Genomic DNA, 24012 nt, shown 5'->3' with positions numbered 1-24012 from the left:
ATTTGTATGGAAATACAAAAAACCTTGAATAGCCAAAGCTATCTTGAGAAAGAAGAATGGAACTAGAAGAATCAACCTGCCTGACTTCAGGCTCTACTACAAAGCCACAGTCATCAAGACAGTATGGTACTGGCACAAAGACAGAAATATAGACCAATGGAACAAAATAGAAAGCCCAGAGATAAATCCACGCACATATGGACACCTTATCTTTGACAAAGGAGGCAAGAATATACAATGGACTAAAGACAATCTCTTTAACAAGTGGTGCTGGGAAAACTGGTCAACCACTTGTAAAAGAATGAAACTAGAGCACTTTCTAACACCATACACAAAAATAAACTCAAAATGGATTAAAGATCTAAATGTAAGACCAGAAACTATAAAACTCCTAGAGGAGAACATAGGCAAAACACTCTCCAACATACATCACAGCAGGATCCTCTATGACCCACCTCCCAGAATATTGGAAATAAAAGCAAAAATAAACAAATGGGACCTAATTAAAATTAAAAGCTTCTGCACAACAAAGGGAACTATAATCAAGGTGAAAAGACAGCCTTCAGAATGAGAGAAAATAATAGCAAATGAAGCAACTAACAAACAACTAATTTCAAAAATATACAAGCAACTCCTACAGCTCAATTCCAGAAAAATAAATGACCCAATCAAAAAATGGGCCAAAGAACTAAATAGACATTTCTCTGAAGAAGACATACAGATGGCTAACAAACACATGAAAAGATGTTCAACATCACTCATTATCAGAGAAATGCAAATCAAAACCACTATGAGGTACTATTTCACGCCAGTCAGAATGGCTGTGATCCAAAAGTCTACAAGCAATAAATGCTGGAGTGGGTGTGGAGAAAAGGGAACCCTCTTACACTGTTGGTGGGAATGCAAACTAGTACAGCCACTATGGAGAACAGTGTGGAGATTCCTTAAAAAACTGGAAATAGAACTGCCTTATGATCCAGCAATCCCACTGCTGGGCATACACACTGAGGAAACCAGAAGGGAAAGAGACATGTGTACCCCAATGTTCATCGCAGCACTGTTTATAATAGCCAGGATATGGAATCAACCTAGATGTCCATCAGCAGATGAATGGATAAGAAAGCAGTGGTACATCTACACAATGGAGTATTACTCAGCCGTTAAAAGAATACATTTGAATCAGTTCTAATAAGGTGGATGAAACTGGAGCCTATTATACAGAGTGAAGTAAGCCAGAAAGAAAAACAGCAATACAGTATACTAATGCATATATATGGAATTTAGAAAGATGGTAACAATAACCCTGTATAAGAGACAGCAAAAGAGACACTGATGTATAGAACAGTCTTTTGGACTCTGTGGGAGAGGGAGAGGGTGGGATGATTTGGGAGAATGGCATTGAAATATGTATAATATCATATATGAAATGAGTCGCCAGCCCAGGTTTGATGCACGATACTGGATGCTTGGGGCTGGTGCACTGGGACGACCCAGAGGGATGGTATGGGGAGGGAGGAGGGAGGAGGGTTCAGGATGCGGAACACATGTATACCTGTGGCAGATTCATTTTGATATATGGCAAAACCAATACAATATTGTAAAGTTAAATAAAAAAAAAAAAGTAGGTGGACTCACAGGTTGCAAGTTCAAAACTTACTATAAAGCAACAACAATCAAAAGAGTATCCTACTGGACTAAAGATAACCTGCAGATTAATGGAATAAAACAAACAATCCAGAAGTGAGCCTTTACACTTACAGTCAATTGCTTTTCAACAAAGATGTCAGGACAATTTAGTGGGGGGAAAAAATACTTTCAACAAATGCTGTTGGGACAACCAGGTGTCCACATACAAAAGAATGAATTTGGACTCCCTACTGCACATCATATATAAAGATTAATTCAAACTAGATCAAATATTTAATTTAGAGCTAACTATGAAACTCTCAGAGAAGGAAATGGCAACCCACTCCAGTGTTCTTGCCTGGAGAATCCCAGGGATGGGGGAGCCTGGTGGGCTGTCGTCTCTGGGGTCACACAGAGTCGGACACGACTGAAGCGACTTAGCAGCAGCAGCAGCAGCAGCAGCAGCATGAAACTCTTAGAAGAAAACATAGGGGTAAATCTTTGTGACCTTGGACTTCCAGTGGCCTCTTGGATGTGACCAAAAGTACAAGCAACAAAAGGAAAAATAAATTACTTGGGTTTCACTACAATTAAAAACTCTTGTGTTTCAAAGAACATTATCAAGAGAGTGAAAAGACATCATACAGAATGGAAAAAATATTCAGAAGTTATTTATCTGACAAGGGACTTACACCCCAAATATATAAGGAATTCTTACCACTCAATAATAAAGACAAATAATCCAATTTTTTAAAAGGCAAAGGATCTGAATAAACATATCTCCAAAGAAGATGTAATAATATGCAGTGGCTAGTAAGTGCACTGAAGAATGCTCAACATCATTAGTCATTAGGGAAACACAAATCGAAACAATGGTGAGGTACCACTTCACATCCACTAGGATGGCTATAATTTAAAAAGGGCAGTAAGATTGTTGTTGAAGATAAGGAGATATCAGAAACCTTATACACTGCTGGTGGAAATGTAAAATGGTGTAGTCACGTGAAAAGCATTTGGCAATTATTAAAAGTCTAAACATACAATTGCTGTTTGACCCAGCAATTCTACTATGAGGCATATACCCAAGAGAAATAAAAGCATATGCTCACACAAAAATTTGTAGACAAAAGTTCATGACAGAATTACTCATGATAACTAAAGGTGAAAACTACCCAAATGAACATCAACTGTTAAATGGTATATTTATGTAATGGAATATTATTCAACCATAAAAAGAGTCAAATATTGGGTTCAATCCCAGGATCGGGAAGATCCCCTGGAGGAGGGCATGGCAACCCACTCCAGTATTTTTGCTTGAAAAATCCAATGGACAGAGGAAACTGGCAGGCTACCATACATGGGATCACAAAGAGTTGGACACGACTGAGCCTGCACACACACACACACACACACACACACACTACACAGGCTGTTATCACAGAAGTAGCTGGGATTTGCCAAGCATCACATAGCTGAGGTTTCTTAGCTCCCAACATCTTGAGCTCAGTGCTCTGCATCAACTTGCTTTTGCTGCAACAACAGAATCTCTATAGAATGTTTCCTCCAAGGCCAATGCCACCACCACTACCAGTACCCCCCAAAACCCTCTTGCTTTTTAGTCTTTTTTCTTTTCTCAATAACACAATAAGTGTGCTGGTCCAAAGTTTTAAAAAACTGGGCTTAGAGCTTGTTTTTAAGAGCTTCTGACTGCTGCTGTTTCCAGCAGTGTATTTTCCAAAGGGTTCTGACCACTCATTAGAGCACCTGGCCTATTCTGTAGAGCTGTAGAGGCTCTGTTGTAGGTGTGTCTGTGCTCAGAAAGTGACGGTAACAGATAAATATGGTGCTCAAATTAATGGATGGCTGGATGGCATCATTGACTCAATGGACACTAGTCTGAACAAACTCCTGGAGATAGTAAAGACAGGGAAGCCTGGCGTGCTGCTTGGGGTTGCAAAGAGTTGGACATGATTTAGCGACTGAACGACAACAACTAAGTAACAGAAGACAAAAGCAATTCAGTAGGAATTCCACATATTTATTTCATCACATATCATCTTAAATTTACAACTAATGGTGGGCTACTTAAACTTCCATAAATCCCATAGTGTGTGTGTGTGTGTGTGTGTTTTATGGACAAGTGAGCACCTGTTATCTGTTTGGATCCTGTCACTAACACATGTGTCTTTTTATTAGTAAATACTTGAAAATGGTTAACATATGAAAAGGTGAAAACTATCCAAATGTCTACCAACTGATAAATGGCATATTTATATAACGGGATATTATTCAACAGTAAAAAGAGTAAAGTACTGATCGCTAGTAGTAAAGAACTCACCTGCCAATACAGGAGATGTAAGAGATGTCTCTTTTAATGTTTCTTTTAATTTGTACAGATAGAGACATTCTTTTCTTGATTTCATATTTTAGAATCCAAATCCATCAGTTTCTTAAAGTATTATTAAGTTCTCCTAGCTTTTGTAGATTATAGTCCAACAGACTGGAACTTCCACCACAAAACAATTGATCGAAAGATAAAAAATGATGACTATTTGACGATCTTCCTTATAAAGGACAGTGGACCATACTGAAGTCTCAAAGAGACACAGCACAAAAAAAGTCAAATGGAGTTCCTGAAGTTAGTATTTCTAATTCTGATAAGCTCAGTCTGACGTTCTTGTAAGGCAGGAGGCAGAGGCCTGACAGGCTTTCTTCTAGCCATCGATGTGGCCAGCACAGAGATGAGATGGTACGTGTCAATTCTGTGTGCCTCCTACCTCAAGGCTCAATAAAACTAACAGTAGAAGAGATAAATATTAATTCTTGAACATAGTTGACAGAAGCCTTTAAAAGTCGTGTCCACTTTCCTGATTGGGCATGTTTGGTAGAGACAAGCCATGCAAGATTTTACCAAGGACTTCATACAGTGATTGAACATTTTTGAAACAAAACTGTGCTCCCCCCTAGTGTGTGTAGGTCTTTTTTTTTTTAAACAATGGTTTCTTCTTAGGGCAGAATTAGTTTCACAGTAGTAAATGTGATTTGAGAGAGATGCAGGAAAACAGAATGCTACTAAAGTATCACAGAGAGTGGCTCAGAATGACTCTGTAGGTGGTATCAAATGATTCAGGCCCAAACTTAATTATGTGAGGTTTTTCATCACGTTCTACAAAACTCTTAAATACAGGTAAATATGTAAACACTGTGCTCTCAGAGAGCAATACTTAGGCATGTCACGTCCTATCCCTTCTGGCGAGATGAAGTCTAATGAAACAGCCCCCATCAGTTTCAAAACCAACCACTGGAACTGCTCTCTGGTTGAGGAGCAAACACCACCTTGCACATGTCAGAGTTCTCTTGGTGCAGCGGGAATTCACATCCTCCTATTAGGCTTTCTTTTCTCTTCCGAGAAACGTAACCTCTGCCTGTGGACAGCCTTTCATATTTTGTCTCAAATTGCCTGCATAACAACAACAATAACAAAATCACACACATATTAAAGTCACACCACACCCATCAGAGCCCAGTTATTGAATGAACACTTCAAGCTTCTGAGTCAAAGCCAATTGAGAAAGGACGTCAGTACCAAAGCTTTCGTTCCCACGAATGGGGTGATTTTTTTCTTCCCATTTCTTTTCCCGCTAACAGATACACTTCACAGGCCTGGGATATGAGAGTCCTGCCACTCATTTTTCTGGCATGAAAGACCAAATGCCTCTCAGATTTTTGGAGATGCTGCTAAGCTTTGTAGGCCTTGCTATGTCTCCCATCCCTCATTCCAGGGGCCCTGCCTTTGGGGTATACCCCTTTTAGTAAGGAGCAAATCCATCTGGGTTTAAGCCAACAATGCTGACAGGGAAACACCCCCAGAGCTCTGGGCCAAGTGAAATGTGGAACCAGATCAGTTAGCCTTGTGCCTGGGCTGCTGGTCACTGCATTTTGACCACTGGAAGGTTGATTTTCTTTTTAATGTGTTAATGGAGGTTTATTCTAGACATGTGCATGCGTGCGTGCGTGCGTGTGTGTGTGTGTGTGTTAGTCACTCATTCATGTCCAACTCTTCGTGATCCCATGGACTGTAGTCCGCCAGGCTCCTCTGACCATTGGATTTTCTAGGCAAGAATACTAGAGAGGGTAGCTTTTCCCTTCTCCAGGGGATCTTCCTGACCCAAGGATTGAACCCAGGTCTACTGCATTGGCAGGCAGATTCTTAATCTTCTGAGCCACCAGGGAAGTCCATTCTAGACATAAGTTAATATAAATTAACAACTGCTTAATAGCCTCAGGGAAGCTTCCCTGGTGGCTCAGATGGTAAAGAATCTGCTTGTAATGTAAAAGACCTGAGTTTGATCCTCAGGAGATCCTCAGGAGAAGGCAATGTCTACCCATTCCAGTGTTCTTGCCTGGAGAATTCCACAGACAGAGGAGCCTGGCAAGCTATAGTTCATGGGGTCACAAAGAGTTGAACACAACTGAGAGACTGAGCATACACACACAAGTACTCTTATAAAAGCATGTTTTTTAAAATTCAAAATCCCCAACACTTAAGCTTGAGAGAAACTTAAACCAGGTCAAGTTGCTGTTATATGGATTACATAAAACTTGTGAATTCATTTGGGCTTTTAAGCCATGGTAAATGATTGTCAGATGTTCTGTTTTGAGCTTTCTATCCAAGAGAAAACTGTGAAAACAGCTGATAGTAAACACGTATCTAGTGTTTTTGCTGAAACTATGTGGAAACTTACACTAAATCAAATCTCTTTGTTGCCTTGATAAATTATTTCTGGGCTAGAATATGATATTATCTCCAGAATCAAATGAACTTGTCATTACAGTTTCTTGGCATGCTAGAAACTGACATTTTTTTTTTAGTCTTATCAATTATTCTTTATTCATTTAAAGAAAATTCATGTCTCACTGGGTTTTACCATTTTCCTTTAATTTCTGTGGAATGCTCAAAATTGGGTGCAAGTTCCTGGTGAACTCTTGATGTCCCTGGAACATTCTGTAAGTCCTGTTTCTTACCTGTATGGAACATCTTCCTTGTCCATCTGCAGACAAACTAAAAATGGGTACTGAGAAAACTGCACCGTGGAGATAAACTCCAAGCCTGCTTCTGTTTCTGCACCAATTTCCAAGCCAGCTTTCACAAAAGAGGAGTCCACCGTGATGCCACCAGTTATTAACACACTTACCCTAAAAATTGGGCAAAATAATCCATGAATCACATTTAACTGAGCTGAACTAACAGACCATGGGGTCTGAATTTCTGACATTGATAACTGGAAAGGTGACCTAAATTTGCTTAGAATTCTGTTGGTACCAGAGCCTGGATAGTTCTAGGAATTGGGCAGTGAAAATTTGCCTTACCTCTGAGTCCTCTCCCAGCCTTCAGTTCTAAATGTGGGAATGAAATGTCTATCTGGCATTAATGTTTGATAAGGGCATACCAAGAGCCAAGAGGAAAAGATGCCTGGGATCTGGTCCTTTCAGAAAGTCAGAAATACCTGATTATCTTAAAATCTAAGCTCACCCAGAGGACAGTGGATGTTTACAACAATTTTCTTGGTACTTATCTCTCTTTTGGCTTCTATGTAGTTATTTTAATTCATTTCATTACTTTCTCTAAAAGGTCTTTGGTGACAGAAGTCTATGGTTGCCAAGGTATTTTTTAAAAATATATAGTATCATGAAGAACAATTCCTACAGCATGTACATTGCATGGCTCAGAAAGGACAGATATCATAGGTTCTCCAGTGATCACCTAGACAGACTGGACTGAGTAGGATAAAGTCTTGGGGGAAAATGAAGAGGATATGCAATTCTAGAAGGCTTACTTCTGGGACCACTCTAATTTAATTGCAGACTTCAGATGAAATATGAGTTGTACTTTACACTCTTTTGATAGACCTACTAATGCTTGCCGTCCTACTCGCAGCACACTTGCTGTTGTTGCCAGTGAAAAGTAGGTCAGAGGTGGGAGCATTTAAATCCCTGAATCCTTTACCATACCTTCTCACATCTTACACTCAACAAAGGCTTGCTGCTGCTGCTGCTGCTGCTGCTAAGTCGCGTCAGTCGTGTCCGACTCTGTGCGACCCCATAGACGGCAGTCCACCAGGTTCCCCTGTCCCTGGGATTCTCCAGGCAAGAACACTGGAGCGGGTTGCATTTCCTCCTCCAATGCATGAAAGTGAAAAAATTAAGTGAAGTTGCTCAGTCGTGTCTGACTTCTAGAGACCCCATGGACTGCAGCCCACCAGGCCCCTCTGTCCATGGGATTTTCCAGGTAAGAGTACTGGAGTGGGGTGCCATTGCCTTCTCCGCAACAAAGGCTTAGATCATCTTTAAATGAGCAAATGGAAAACTAAAGATGAATTGGCTATAATGTGGACACTGGCAGACACTTAGGGATATTGTGTCCCTTTTAAAAAGCCAGCTATTTTTTTGGCATTGCTGTTGTTGACTTCCTTACGCAAATAATTCAACTCAGTTTAATTTGGGAAAACTTCTATCCAGAAAATACATGAAAAAGAGGAGAATGATGACTGATTTGGTGGGAAGCCCTAAATTATATTGCTTATCCCTCTGAAAGCTTCTCCCATTTCTCATTCTTTGGTTCCTTTCAGTAACCCTGAAGGTCATCTTTCATGTTAAGTGTGCTACCTTTTGATTTTTCTCAATTCTTTCACCCATTGTTCAAAATAAATTTTAAAAATCTAATTTTAGCACTCCTATCTCACTTCTGCCCCACTGTATTTTTAAATATCCAAAAATGTAAAAATCAATTTCATTTTTCATTTTCTTTTCTTCAATACTATAACAAACAGAAGAAAAATTCTTTTGATTATAATGCTAGTTCAAAGATGCTTTAAGGTCAAAATAAAATGCTTTCATTTGATCTGATGGGTCAATTAAAAAAGCTAAATGACCTGAGGAAATTCTGTTTAGAAAAATGAACACTGATAAATACACTTAAAGGACTCAGAATATTTAAGACTTAAATTCTGCACAAAAGTGATCATCTTTTTATTTTTCTCCACTGAAGACAGCAAAAGAAGAAAGATTTTAAATCTCAACAAGAGGGATAAGCTAAAATAATTTGCTTAAAAGTAAAGTTTTCTGACAGCATTGTCAACTACTAAAGTGGAATATTTTGTTACCCTGCTAATTTTATGACTGCAGCCATGAAATTAAAAGACACTTGCTCCTTGGAAGAAAAGCTATGACCAACCTAGACAGCATATTAAAAAGCAAAACAAAGGTCTGTCTAGTTAAAGCTTTGGTTTTTCCAGTAGTCATGTATGGATGTGACAGTTGGACCATAAAGAAAGCCGAGCACTGAAGAATTGATGCTTTTGAACTGTGGTGTTGGAGAAGACTCTTGAGAGTCCCTTGGACTTCAAAGAGATCAAACCAGTCAATCCTAAAGGAAATCAGTCCTGAATATTCATTGGAAGGACTGATGCTGAAGCTCCAGTACTTTGTCCCCCTTATGCGAAGAACTGACTCCTTGGAAAAGACCCTGATTTTGGGAAAGACTGAAGGCAGGAGAAGGGGATAACAGAGAATGAGATGGTTGGATGGCATCACCAACTCGATGGTCATGAGTTTGAGCAAGCCCCAGGAGTTGGTGATGGACAGGGAAGCCTGGCATGCTGAAGTCCATAGGGTCGTAAAGAGCTGGACACGACTGAGCGACTGAACTGAACTGAAAGTGGAATACCAAGAGAAGATGGATGTCTCACCCACTGGGCAAGGTGTCCATGGATGTCTTTAAAAGCAAAAAGATCCTTCTCTAAGTTGTATTAGATACCTACCTGCTCATGAGGATCTATGGTAAGAATGACTTCCCATGGTTACTCCCTACTCTATGATTTAATGATTACAAATAGAAAGCATAGATTTTGAGGGGTTGGAAGGTTAAAGGATTCCAAAAACATATCTCTGCATATAGAGAACAGACTCGTGGTTGCCAAGGGGGAGTGGGATGGCAAAGGGAAGGACTGGGAGTTTGCTATTAGAAGTGGCAAATTATTATATATAGAATGGATAAATAACAAGGTCCTACTATATAGCACAGGGAACTATATTCAATATTCTATGATAAACCATAATGGAAAAGAATATGAAAAACAACATATATATGTATCAATAAAACTGAATCAGTTTGCTATATAGCAGAAATTAACATTGTAAATCAACTATACTTCAATAAAATTAAAAAAGAAATATCTGTGGTTCTTTTCATAGAGTACTATACAAATGCTTACCGATTTTTCACTCGGGTTTTAGATTCACGATACCATAGACTAAACTCCATGGCACCTGTAATATCAATAGCTAGACCACCTTGAACATCCATATTGGCCTTAAGTCCAGATTGCAGCTGAAGCTCCTAGAAACAAAAATATGTAATAATAGTTAGAAGGAGAAAGGGAAGGAGGAAGAGGGGAAAGGGGAAGGTGAAGGGAGAGGGGAGGAGAAGCAGCAGCACAATTTAGCCAGCCCCTAATAGCACATTCCTCCTGCAATACCACTGGAGTTGTGTTAATGTTGAAGTCTTTCTCTAGGCTGGGAAACACATTCTAATCTTGATCACTGGAAGTAGATTACTGATAATGCTACATTATTTAATCAATTAAAATAATAAACAAGTAAAGTGTCAGTTGAGAAAGGTGCTTTCTCTCAACCGTTGCCTCACTTTGGGAGGAATATGGTTTTCAAAGTGTGCTTCTCTGATGAGTAGCAGGAGCATCTGTGGAACGTGTTAGGAATGCAAGCTCCCTATCTACTGAATTAGAAACTCTGAGGGTGGTGCCCAGGGATCTGTGTTTTAACAAGACCTCATGTGATTCTGATGTACCCAAATTTGAGAGCCACCAGACTAGGAAAAATGAAGCCATCTCCCTCGGAAATCCAGCATTGGCTTTAGGGAGGGGATGAGGGCTGGGATAAATGATTTCCAGAAGTCTTTTAGCACGTCTGTAGTTATGTGCTGTGTCAAAGTAAACTGCATCTTGCTGGCAAATGTAAGGAAAGATAAAAACTGCTGGTGCAGTATACAAATTCTATGAATTGCCTAGGAAAGGAAAGCAGGGAAAGAAAGGCAGGGTAACTTAACTAAGACTTAATACCCTACTATTTGAAATTTGGAATGACATCAATATAACATAAAAGATCACCATGAACCACACAGCATATTCCAGAGTGACAGCAATCACGTAGAAACATAGTCCATCCTCAGCAGCTTTGTAGTTGTCTGAAGCCCACTGTTTTATACCGATTGCCAGCATATACCTTTTAAGTCTTGCAATTTCTGTGTACACTAGATGGGGTGATGTTGGCTGAAAACTTCTTCAGCTGGGCTGGAATCAGATTGCCCGGGGACAATGTTGGAAATGACAACAGTTCTTCAAAAAAGGCTCAATACTCTTAATTTTTATATTCCTCCGAAGATCTTAGATTCGTGGCAACTGGCAGCATGACTAACTTCTTTATGTAACTACCCTACTCAGACCAAACAAACCATGCTTTCATTAACTGTTAATGCTGCAATTTTAATTTCTAGAGAGGATTGTGTTGGTCATTAATCTCCCTGGATTTTCTCCAACTTTCAAAAAGAGTGGCAAGAGTCTCAGTCATAGAAATAGGTTTACTAAAAAAGTCTGATTGTGGCATGAAACTACTTTTGGTCTGAAAGATATTCAGATGAAAACATGAGATTCTTGACACAGAGCTCAGGACACACACATTAGGAGACAGCCCTAAGGATACCTGTTGCTACATTAAGTCTAGAACAAAATGTGGTTGTGGAAGGATGCAGGGGTTGTCTCAGGCATCATAACTAGTATGAAGGAAAACAAATTATCCTGAAAAAAAAACAAATAATCATGTTCAAATTGTAACCCATCCTATGAACTGCAGAACCAAGATACAAATTCTGCATTTGTACCATGATGGTAATTGCTTCCAAATGGGCCCTACGGTGTGCCCTGCCTCAGAAGTGTTTCTTTCTTTGGATCATATTCTATATTTCCAATTGAAAGCTATAATCTTGTTAGTCCACCCAACTCAGCAGAGGTCTATGACATAGACTTTGGTTTTCCCACTGACCATACATTACGTGGATGTCAAAACACACCATGCACCATGGGAAAGAACATTTCACGGCTATTAGACAATGTTCCTTTTGTGGGGAGAGAGCATTTCCACTGCAGTGTGGGTTTTGAGGAGAGCCTTGCCTTTCTGGGAAGATTCCATCTCTCATGCAAAGGGATCAAAGAAGAGTTCTTACATATAATCACAGACGAATATGTTCAGGATAGACCACTGACCCCAGTAGAAGGACAAACCACGCTTTCCTTCATGAAAGGGACTAAATCACACAGCCCAGTGGTTTTACTTTTTGAGGGATGTAAATAAGTAGAACTAATGGTTTTTGAGTATCTGTTGTGCCCCTTGAAGCTCTATATTTCGTATCTCATTTCATTTCCATACAAATCTTCCATGGTTGGCATTATATCTGAAGATTGAAAAGAAAAATGAGGCTTGAAGGCTACCTGTGGAGCTAGACTGATAATCCAGATGGTCTCTAGTGGGGAGACTTTTCTACTACCATACATGACTATCACAGAATCATAACTCTCACTTGTCTCCTACTGTGCAAGGAGGCCTGTTCTAAGAAATATGGCAAAAAAAGATAAAGTACAGGCTTATGGGCTTCCCTGGTGGCTCAGCAGTAAAGCACCCGCCTTCCAAGGCAGGAGACTTGGGTTCAATCTTTGGGTCAGGAAGACCCCTTGGAGTAGGCAATGACAAACCACTCCAGTAGTCTTGCCTGGGAAACCCCATGGACTGAGGAGCCTGGTGTTCTACAGACCATGGCATCACAAAAGAGTCGGACACGATTTAGTGACTAAAACAGCAATACGTTTATGTCCTATTTGACTCAGAGTGCATATTTAATTCTTGTCCATGAACTAGAAGAACAAGATACTGGAGCTTTGTATTTGTAGCTAATAGGACCCCTTTGATCTTTTACTTTTGGTCCTAAAGGTGTTTCTTATAGCTCAGACACCTATGTTTTGATAACTCATCCCATTGCTTCCATTCAGGAAAGTATGTTCCTTGCTGGCTAAAGAGGATCCCCCTATTAATCTGACTTTATCAAACATCCTTCTCTGAACAGTAATCCAATTAGCCAAAAGAGAGAGAGAGAGTACAGAGTAATTCCATCTGCCCTGGTGGCTGTGACAGTCCCTCAACTGCCAAAATTTCCTGCAATGTCAGCACTTGACCTAGAGTGGTATGTGCCTCTCAAGCTGGAATTGCATTACTGGAGCACTCTGCAGAGCCAGGGAGACTCAAACAGCTCATTTCTATAATAAATTGAGATCTGCAAAATACTTCAATTTAAAATACACTGCCACTGGGCTATGTTTAATAGCTAAGTGAAGATCTTTCTCTTAGAATATGCCTGTGGTGCCCTAGCTTAATTAATAAAAAAAATACAATAACTTAATCACTTTGCTGTATGGTAGAAACTTACACAACATTTTAAACCAACTATACTTCAGTAAAATATTGTTTTTTAAAAAGAAAAACCATAAAGATAATCTAGATCAGGGGTTGGCAAACTATGGACTGCAGGCAGACCTGGCCCACTGACTACTTTTGTAAATAAAACTTTATTGGAACCCTGATGCACTCATATGTTAATATATCATTTATAGCTATTGTCACTCTACAATGGTTAAGACCATATGTCTCACAGAGCCTGAACTATTTACTTTTTTCCCTTTACATAAATTGTTTCCCAACCCTGGTCTAGATTACTATTTATGTTTGCATCAACTTTAATATCTGATTCAGACATTAAGCATTGCTGATGGGAAGGTGAGTACATATAGATGATATTGAACTGTGATTATTCCTGCATCTTAAATTGTGAACTACTTTCTCAGCACTCTTAGGACTTCTTCAGAGATTCTTTCATTATGAATGGATTTCCCCAGCACTTTCCTGGTGGTCCAGGGGTTAAGAATCAACCTTGCAATGCTGGGGACACCAGTTTGATCTCTGGTCTGGGAAAATCCCACACACTGTGGACCAACTAAGCCCATGAGCCACAACTACTGAGCCCACGTGCTGCAACTGTTGAAGTCTGTGTGCCTAGTCTTGCTGCACTCTGCAACAAGAGAAGCCACCATAGTCAGAAGCCTGCATACCTAGAGAAAGCCCATGTGCAGCAACAAAGACCCACCGCAGCCCCCCAACTAAAAGAAAAAGATTATCTCCCACAGGTAATACTTTAATGGAAATGTGCAGTGTAATGATGTGCAGTTCTCTGATTAATTTGAGAACAATTTTTCATGTGTGATTTTGAGAATTAAGGGGTATTAGAGGCATTGCTTGTTTTCTTCTTTTCATTCATAGTAACAGAAACACAGTTTTGTTCAGAGTGTTGGTACAACCACCAAAAAAACTATATTTACCAGCTTCTCTTGCAGCTAGAGAGCCATATGACACAGTTTTGATCACAACAAAGGACTTCTATTTGCATATGGTTTTATTTTTTAGAAATAGATAGGGCTTGTAGGATAGTTCTTGAAAAGAGTCAGACTCTGCTGCCCCTTACCCTTCCCTCTTCCTTCCTGGAATGAGAAATTAGTGCTGGAAGTACAACAGCCATCTGAGAATCTTGAGGTGGCAAGATGAGGTTAAAAGCCACAAGTAAAGATGGAAAAAGAACCTGCATCCTAATAATACCTAAGGTTGCCATATCAACCCTGGACTATCTACTTCTAAATATTTTTTACATGATAAAAATCAAACTATTTGGTCAAACTACCCTAAATTAAGTTTTTGTTGTTGTTGTTGTTATCTATAGCTATCCTGAACTGTTATGAAGAATAATAAAGAAAGGGAATTAATTTCTAGTCGCAACCAATGATGTTTGGGTGGATTTTTAGGAAATCTGATACTTCAGGTCACTTACAGATCTTAAAATTTTTGATTTCAAAAACAAAACCCAACACATCAAAATCCTTGAGTTATCCAGCAAAGAACAAAGCTAATAAAAAAATTGAACCATCTGTTCCAAAAACCTTACTTTATGTGTAGGAATTCCTGGTATAAAGCTATGAAATAACTTCCCAAGAGTACACAGGAGGTAACTCAGTTCAATTCAGTTAAGTTCAGTCGCTCAGTAGTGTCTGATTCTTTGCAACCCCATGGAATGGAGCACACCAGGCTTCCCTCTCCATCTCCAGCTCCCAGAGTTTACTCAAACTTGTGTCCATCGAGTCAGTGATGCCATCCAACCATCTCATCCTCTGTCATCCCCTCTCCTCCCACCTCCAATCTTTCAGAGCATCAGGGTCTTTTCAAATGAGTCAGTTCTTCACATCAGGTGGCCAAAGAATTGGAGTTTCAGCTTTAGCGTTAGTCCTTCCAATGAATATTCAGGACTGATTTCCTTTAGGATGGACTGGTTGGATCTCCTTGCAGTCCAAGGGACTCTCAAGAGTCTTCTCCAACACCACACTTCAAAAGCATCAATTCTCAGGTGCTCAGCTTTCTTTAAAGTCCAACTCTTACACCCATACATGTCTACTGGAAAAACCACAGCTTTGACTACACGGACCTTTGTTGGCAAAGTAATGTCTCTGCTTTTTAATATGCTGTCTAGGTTGGTCATAACTTTCCTTCCAAGGAGTAAGCGTCTTTTAATTTCATAGCTGTAGTCACCATCTGCAGTGATTTTGACTTTATTTTGCCCCCCAAAATAAAGTCTGTCACTGTTTCCACTGTTTCCCCAACTATTTCCCGTGAAGTGATGGGATCAGATGTCATGATCTTAGTTTTCTGAATGTTGAGTTTTAAGCCAACTTTTTCACTCTTCTCTTTCACTTTCATCAAGAGGCTCTTTAGTTCTTCTTCGCTGTCTGCCATAAGGGTGGTGTCATCTGCATATCTGAGATTATTGATATTTCACCCAGCAATCTTGATTCCAGTTTGTGCTTCATCTAGCCCAGCGTTTCTCATGATGTACTCTGCATATAAGTTAAATAAGCAGGGTGACAATATACAGCCTTGATGTACTCCTTTCCCTATTTAGAACGAGTCTGTTGTTCCATGTCCAGTTCTAACTGTTGCTTCTTGACCTGCATACAGATTTCTCAGGAGGCAGGTCAGGTGGTCTGGTATTCCCATCTCTTGAAGAATTTTCCAGTTTATTGTGATCCACACAGTCAAAGGCTTTGGCATAGTCAATAAAGCAGAAATAGATGTTTTTCTGGAACTCTCTAGATTTTTCAATAATCCAATGGATGTTGGCAATTTGATCTCTGATTCCTCTGTCTTTCTTAAAACCAGCTTGAATATGTGGAAATTCATGGTTCACATACTGTTGAAGCCTGGCTTGAAGAATTTTGAGCATTACTTGGCTAGCAATTGAGTGCAATTGTGTGGTAGTTTGAGCATTCTTTGGCATTGCCTTTCTTTGGGGTTGGAATGAAAACGGACCTTTTCCAGTCCTGTGGCCACTGATGAGTTTTCCAAATTTGCTAGCATATTGAGTGCAGCACTTTCACAGCATCATCTTTTATAATTTGAAATAGCTCAACTGGAATTCCATCACCTCCACTAGCTTTGTTTGTAGTGATGCTTCCTAAGGCCCACTTGACTTCACATTCCAGGATGCCTGGTTGTAGATGAGTGATCACACCATCGTGATTATCTGGGTCATGAAGATCTTTTTTGTACAGTTCTTCTGTGTATTCTTGCCACCTCTTCTTAATATCTTCTGCTTCTGTTAGGTCCATACCATTTTTGTTCTTTATTGTGCCCATCTTTGCATGGAATGTTCCCTCGGTATTTCTAATTTTCTTGAAGAGATCTCCAGTCTTTCCCATTCTATTGTTTTCCTCTATTTCTTTGCATTTATCACTGAGGAAGTCTTGCTTATCTCTCCTTGCTGTTCTTTGGAACTCTGCATTCAAATGGGTATATTTTTCCTTTCCTCTTTGCTTTTCGCTTCTCTTCTTTTCACAGATATTTGTAAGGCCTCCTCAGACAGCCATTTTGCTTTTTTAGATATCTTTTTCTTATGGATGGTCTTGATCCCTGTCTCCTGTACAATGTCATGAACCTCCATCCATAGTTCATCAGACACTCTATCAGATCTATTCCCTTAAATCTATTTCTCATTTCCACTGTATAATTGTAATGGATTTGATTTAGGTCATACCTGAGTGGTCTAGTGGTTTTCCCTACTTTTTTCAATTTAAGCCTGAATTTGGCAATAAGAAGTTCATGATCTGAGCCACAGTCAGCTCCCAGTCTTGTTTTTGCTGACTGTATAGAGCTTCTCCATCTTTGGCTGCAAAGAATATAATAAATATGATTTTGGTATTGACCATCTGGTGATGTCCATGTGTAGTTTTCTCTTGTGTTGTTAGAAGAGGGTGTTTGCTATGACCAGTGCATTCTCTTGGCAAAACTCTCTTAGCCTTTGCCCTGCTTCATTCTGCATTCCAAGACCAAATTTGCCTGTTACTCCAGGTATATCTTGACTTCCTAGTTTTGCATTCCAGTCCCCTGTAATGAAAAGGACATCTTTTTTGGGTGTTAGTTCTAGAAGCTCTTGTAGGTCTTCATAGAACCATTCAACCTCAACTTCTTCAGCGCTACTGGTCAGGGCATAGACTTGGAGTACTGTGATATTGAATGGTTTGCCTTGGAAACAAACAGAGATCATTCTGTTGTTTTTGAGATTGCATCCAAGTACTGAATTTTGGACTCTTGTTGATTATGATGGCTACTCCATTTAAGGGATTCTTGCCCACAGTAGTAGATATAATGGTTATCTGAGTTAAATTTGCCCATTCCAGAAGGTAACTAGTGGAGGCAAAAGTCAAACCTAGGCTATTACTTCTGAATAAACCACAAAAGCAAACTTCCCCAGAAAGTCCTATAGTCTGTACATTTTAATCCAATCTCCGCATACTTCTTCAACTCAAAAATACAAGTTAGAGTGCAAGTGATCACTTTAAGGATTTTTCATAAGATCCTCTTTTTAGCAAATATTCCATATTTATATTGCTATGCGCCAAAGAATTGATGCTTTTGAACTGTGGTGTTGGAGAAGACTCTTGAGAGTCCCTTGGACTGCAAGGAGATCCAACCAGTCCATTCTAAAGGAGATCAGCCCTGGCTATTCTTTGGAAGGAATGATGCTAAAGCTGAAATTCCAGTACTTTGGCCACCTCATGCGAAGAGTTGACTTATTGGAAAAGACTCTGATGCTGGGAGGGATTGGGGGCAGGAGGAAAAGGGGACGACAGAGGATGAGATGGCTGGATGGCATCACTGACTCCATGGAAGTGAGTTTGAGTGAACTCCGGGAGACGGTGATAGACAGGGAGACCTGGTGTGCTGTGATTCATGGGGTTGCAAAGAGTCGGACACGACTGAGCGACTGAACTGAACTGAACTGAACTGATGCTTAGTAAGACCGGAAATGTCAAGTTATTAAAGAAAAAAAAAAATTAAGCATCAAACACACTCAAACTCAAAGGTTATTCAGATTAACCCTCTTCTGTTTCTGAGAAAATTCCATGAAACAGACCATTCCCACCCTACAGTAACCTGGTCACCTAAATCTTACCATACAGAATATACTATTGTCATATCTTAGTACAGTAATATAAGATTAGGAGTGAAGAAAACTGAAAACTATTCTGAATAATGCAGGTCAAGTGAATGAAAGTACTCTTATTCTTTAACAATGAATGGACCTTTGTAAGGTTCTGTGAACATGAGAATGTGGGGCAAAGAGTGTCCATTAAACATGTGGTTGGTGTCAGTGATTGCTTGTGCCTCTGCTGATATGGTAGGGATGATGCACTACTTGAATCTTTACCAATGTCATCATGTTAAATGTCATCAGTAACTTATGAAGCCTTGTAGTTCAGTGCTTGTGTTCAGAAAAAAATATCATATTTGTACCCAAGAAAGCCAAGTGAAAGAAATAAGGCCATCTCTCCTCTGTTGAATCCTAAGTTATTTTCTCCATAGTTTTTTTTTCTGTTCCTACCAGTTTCCTTCCCCCACTTTTAGTTTTACTGAGATATAATGACATTGTATTACATTCATGTTGAGTAGTTCCTCTTTTGCCTCAACAGTGAGACGACATCTTAATCAGATAATACAGGCAAAAGAAAACCCATTTTCCTGTAGGTAAGGAGAAAGGACAATAATGCCAAGAGGGTCGAATGCTTAGAATGTGAGCTCCAAGGTGAGTGGAACTTTATCTTGTATCCTCCATGTATATAAAATGTGAATAGTATATTCAATATTCATGTGCAGACTGAATTACCTGGGAATGATCTATTAGCAGAAGAAGTCCTTTCACCACACTCATAGGGTCACTAGATGCTGACAGCATTTTGGACATCAAATCACTGTACCCGTTGAAAAAAGTGACAGGTCTGAGCTGAACATCAAAGAGGAGAGCTGACAAGCCAGCATAGGAGTCAAGGTTCTCTTCCCCCTCATCAGGAGTGGCTGCAATTAATGCCTCCAGTCCTTGGGCTTCAATGACCACCTAGGGAAAACAGATATAGCATTCATGACATTAGTTCCCTGCCCGTTCTGTACAAGAGGATGAGCTACACCTACAACTTTCCTGGGGTTCCAAAAGTTGCCTGCAGCTGCAAAAAAATAGGCAAAAAATAAAACAAAAACAGCTCTGTGCCTGAATATGAGTTTGTTTTCTTCTTTCTTCTTTGTTTTCTTCATTTAATTCTCACAGCCACATTTGGAGGTACATGTGATTGTATCCATTTTGCAGATGAAGCCTGAAAAAACACTCAGATGGTAGAGATAGGTCTCAAACCTCTTCTGTCTGACTGCAAAGACCGTGAACTTTCCATTTAATGGCGTCATCCTAGAGACAGTTTCTGCAGAATTGTCATACACAGTGGATTGCCTGTCTCAGGGAGCCCCTGAAAACGAGGTGGAGAGATGTTGGCACAGTTGGCCCAAGTCTGTGCTATGAGAGGGTGTGCAACTCTCTAAGCCATGACTCACAACCTTCCACATAAAACCTTTTCCAGTAAAAGAAGAGACGTTGAACATCGAGAGCAGGTTCACACCCTGAGATCTACCAGACATAGGAATCCTACATATTCTCTGTCCTCCACACCCAGGGCCCTAGCCATGGGCGTTTGGCATTTCAGAGTGCATATCAGAAAACAGATGGTGATTCCTCAGGACAGAGGCATGGTTTCTGACTAGAGTCCTGTTAAACAGTGTAGTAATGCAATATTGATAAGAACTCAAGTTTATAGAACACTAAATCATGTCTAAAGATAAAGTGAGCTTATTTAGAAGATTATAGTTTTGATATGCATAAAAACTAAAAAGAGAGTATATTTTGAAATTAGGAAGCCTTTAAAGATTGTCACCAAATTTGGGGTAAAACTAAAGGGATGGAAGTCAGCCAGTTGTCAAATGTCTCCACTTTACTCTTTTCTGTCTTAGAAGTATTAGAAAAATTAGATCAACTCTTCGGAGAACCATATTCTATTATGAGAGCTTTCATTATGAAGAATCACTCTCTCCATAGAAACACCAAGAGAAGGAAATAGATTCTAGAATTAAATATCTGGAGCTCCAAGGAGTATACATATCTACGAGTAAAAATAAAATATTTTTGCAAAACATATGTGAGAAATACTGGCATGATTTCAATTTTGTGAACATTTGTACCTTTGAAAAAATATGGATGTTTGCATATTTGAAACTCTCTGGGACCATAAACCACACAGCCTCTTGCAGATGATGGAATCAGGATGACATGATAGATCCATGATTAATTTACACATTCTACAGTGTTATCATTAGTATATATTTTACCCTACTTCACACTAACTGCTTACATAGTCAAATAAGCAAAATTAATGAAAAAATGAGATACCTGGATACCATGAAGAGGAGTTTTCTCAATATACTGAAAGATGTTCAGATTACTTCTCCTTAGAATGCCAGAACCAGAGTAAAGAATGTCAAGGCTGTAAGTAGATGCCGAATGGGAAGTCCCTAATGACACCAACAAAAAAATCCGCAAATTTAACAACAGTCACAGCAACACTGAGCAGGGCATGGGGCAGGGAGGGAGAACCCCTTTCTGGGTTACGTACGTTCTACGTAGCCAGTATATGCAGAGGAGGACCCACTCTTGGAGAAACGATCGTAATTATGAGCGACCATTTCCTTCAGAACTTGACGGACCATTTTGCTATAACACAGAAAAGGAAAAAGCTGCATTGTGATGGCTGTTTCCCAAGTCAGATTTGGAAAGAACCCAAATCCTCAGTGGAAAAAAGAAGGGGCCAAATTTTCCTCGTGCCACTCCAAGACTAGGGAGGTGCCAGCTGGAGTGTCAGCATCAGGATGAGGGTTTTCCCCTTCATTCCTCAGATATCTGAAGTTTAGTTTGGTATCAAAATGACAGCAAGGTGAGGACACCCAGCTATGAGATGGTTGAAGCTGAGTGATGGACACAACTCAGAAGTGGAAAACAACACGTTCTTTGAATCATTGTGGTTCTATTGTCAAATAGTATATACCTTTAAGGAAAATTGTACCAAACTGGAGAGGCTGCCCAATCTTTCTTTAAATGTTTTCCTATACCCTCTAGTGTTGTCTAATGTTCAATTAAAGCGATACTTCACAAGGGACTTCTCTGGTGGTGCAACAGTTAGGACTTCATGAGCTTCCACCATAAGGGACACGGGTTCGATCCCTGGTCAGGAAACTGAGATCTCACAAACCACTCAGCATGGCCATAAAAAAGAAAAAAGAAAAGAAAAAGAAACATCCCAGTAAAACACAATGTGTGTGCTAAGTTACTTCAGTCGTGTCTGACTCTTTGCAACCCTATGGACTATAACACACCACGCTCCTCTGTCCATGGAATTCTTCAGGTAAGAACATTGGAGTGGGTTGCCATGCCCTTCTCCAGGGGATTTTCCCAATCCAGGGATTGAAACCATATCTCTTTCATCTCCTGCATTGGCAGGCAGGTTCTTTACTACTAGCGCCCCCTGGGAAGCCTGAGCATCTCTTTCTAAGTAAGGCTTAACCTTCTAAGGGATAGGCTATGGACTTCAGTATCCTTGGGCTTCCCTGTAGCTCAGCTGGTAAAGAATCTGCCCGCAATATGGGAGACCTGGGATACCTGAGTTTGATCCCTGGGTTGGGAAGATACCCTGGAGAAGGGAAAGGCTACCCACTCTAGTATTCTGGCCTGGAGAATTCCATGGACTGTATAGTACATGGGGTCCCAAAGAGTTGGACACGACCAAGAGACTTTCACTCTTATTGCCATTCCTGACTACTTAACATTAATTGCATCAGTAATAATAAAATTTAAACAGCACAGCAAAAAAATAAAATAATCCACCAAAGAAATCTGTACCTAGGTCTGATGTAGAACATTATTGAGAGGAAGAAGAAGAATGTTGCCTTACAGGGTTCACCCCAGAATCACTAGGTGATATGATTTTAGCATGGAGAAGAAAATGTAAAGAGCAGTCCTCAAATATTCACAGGGACTGCATGTGAGTGAGTGATTAGCTCTCTTCTGCTTTGCTCCAGGGATGAAGTAAGGCCGAGAGAAGATTTCAGTGCTACTGAAAATGTAGTTAGATTTTAAAACATTACTAACATTTGGCAATATGATATTACCAGACCGAACAGGAGACCTAGAGTGAAAAAAACCATATCCAGAGTTCCAAATCATAGTGCCAAGGCGAAGTTTAATCTGGCCTGCTAAATACTTCTCTTATGGGAAATTTGGCAAACTCTTTGGTTTTATGCAACATAACCCAGCATAAAGACCACACCGTTATTATTAGCCACATGTGTATCACATCATTATACAAACAAGCTTGGATAAGCAGAGAGAGGGGCGCTGTTCCCTACCTTGCAGGTGTTTCAAAACGTAGGATGTCTTGGACAATGGAGAGCATGTACTTATTCATTTCTTTGGGAAGTTCCCCAATAGAGAGCAGGATGTTTTTTACTTCCATGTAGGATGGATTGTTTTTTAAAATGATGGCAGCTGCAGTAGTACGCACAGTTTTTTCATGTATTTTACGATTCTGGTGGTATATCCTGTTCATAGTCTTCTTTACCTGTAGACAAGATGTTCAAGCTTGGTTAGCACACATCTCATCTCATGAATTTATACCGTGGCAGGAAGAGTTCATGCTCATAAAAATAGACATGTGCCTCTATATTTCCCACATTTCTTTGACTTAGGGTGGGGCCATAGTTCTGGCTAACAGACCATAAGCAGAATTTCTGTGGGTGACTTCTGGGCTGAGGCAGTTAAGTGCTGATACATCTTATCCCTCTCTTTCATCTACTACTATAGTGAGTTCATGGCCACATTTTCCCTTAGCATGGATTAGCCATAGCATGGATGAGAAGCCGAGATGTGAGAAACTGAGATTTTTGAGTCTTGATTGCTATGCAGCATATCATAGTATTACCTCACAGACATAGATTTTTCAAAGGTACTACTGCTACACGGCAAGGGACCTCTGGAGAGAGATGACTATATGAACCTATATTCCTTACAATGAAATGCCTCAGAATTTTCCATCTTTTTAAAATTAATAGACTATTTTTTAGAGAAATCTTAGGTTCACAGAAACACTGAGCTGCAGGTATAGCATTCCTATATACCTCCTGATCTCCATCCCTTCCCACTCCCCCTTCCACACAACCTCCCCTCTATCAACATCCTGCATCTCAGTGGTACGTGTATTACATTTGATGAATCTATACTGATAATCATTATCATCCAAAGGCCATAGGTTATAATAGAGGATTTTCTTCTTCTTTTTTTTTTTTTACAAAATGTTAATACTGAAGAAAATTCATCAAAATAATTACATCCTGTGGCAACAACTAATTTCATTAGTCACTAGCATCACCTAACAATAGGGGTTCTACACTAGGTATTTCTTTCAATTCTACTCCCCTCTGCCTTGTTCTCTCTCTCAAATGTTAACCTTGTTTTCGGGTACATAGGAATTAAGAAACTCATCAAAACAAAGACAACTAAGAAGAGACTGAGCCAGAATCTATCTGTCTGTCTCAAACACTCATGACCCTAATTATCACACTTCATAGCCTATCAACAAATGTAGCTGCAAACTTAGAGCATCATTCTGAGCAGGCAGTTTATCTTACACTTTGTAAACATTCTCTGTCCTAAAAAAATTTTTAATTTGGATGGCTTCCTGAATGGTCAGACTTAAGCCAGGTTATTCCCATGTCAAACAATTTAAGAGCGTCTTAAAACTT

The 24012-nt window shown here is 39.7% G+C and overlaps 1 protein-coding gene across 1 annotated transcript in view; it reads right to left on the bottom strand.

The window, feature by feature from the left end:
- Positions 1-3643: 3643 nt before the first annotated feature.
- Positions 3644-24012, bottom strand: part of MTTP (microsomal triglyceride transfer protein) — a 56758-nt gene continuing 36389 nt past the window's right edge. The window contains exons 12-18 of the mRNA XM_086406708.1: positions 22621-22832; positions 20835-20932; positions 20612-20733; positions 19010-19237; positions 9900-10024; positions 6652-6822; positions 3644-5086 (exon numbers count right to left, since the gene is read on the bottom strand). Of these exons, the coding sequence (XP_086262834.1) occupies positions 4915-5086; positions 6652-6822; positions 9900-10024; positions 19010-19237; positions 20612-20733; positions 20835-20932; positions 22621-22832 (1128 nt within the window). The 3' untranslated portion in view covers positions 3644-4914. The remainder of the gene's footprint in view (positions 5087-6651; positions 6823-9899; positions 10025-19009; positions 19238-20611; positions 20734-20834; positions 20933-22620; positions 22833-24012) is intronic.

This window comes from Bos grunniens, chromosome 6 (assembly GCF_055505025.1).
Source record: "Bos grunniens cultivar Pamir isolate PY7600 chromosome 6, Bosgru_T2T1.0, whole genome shotgun sequence".
Classification (NCBI taxonomy): domain Eukaryota; kingdom Metazoa; phylum Chordata; class Mammalia; order Artiodactyla; family Bovidae; genus Bos; species Bos grunniens.
Note: the sequence above shows the minus strand (reverse complement) of the source record. Positions and strands in the feature narration are given on the sequence as shown.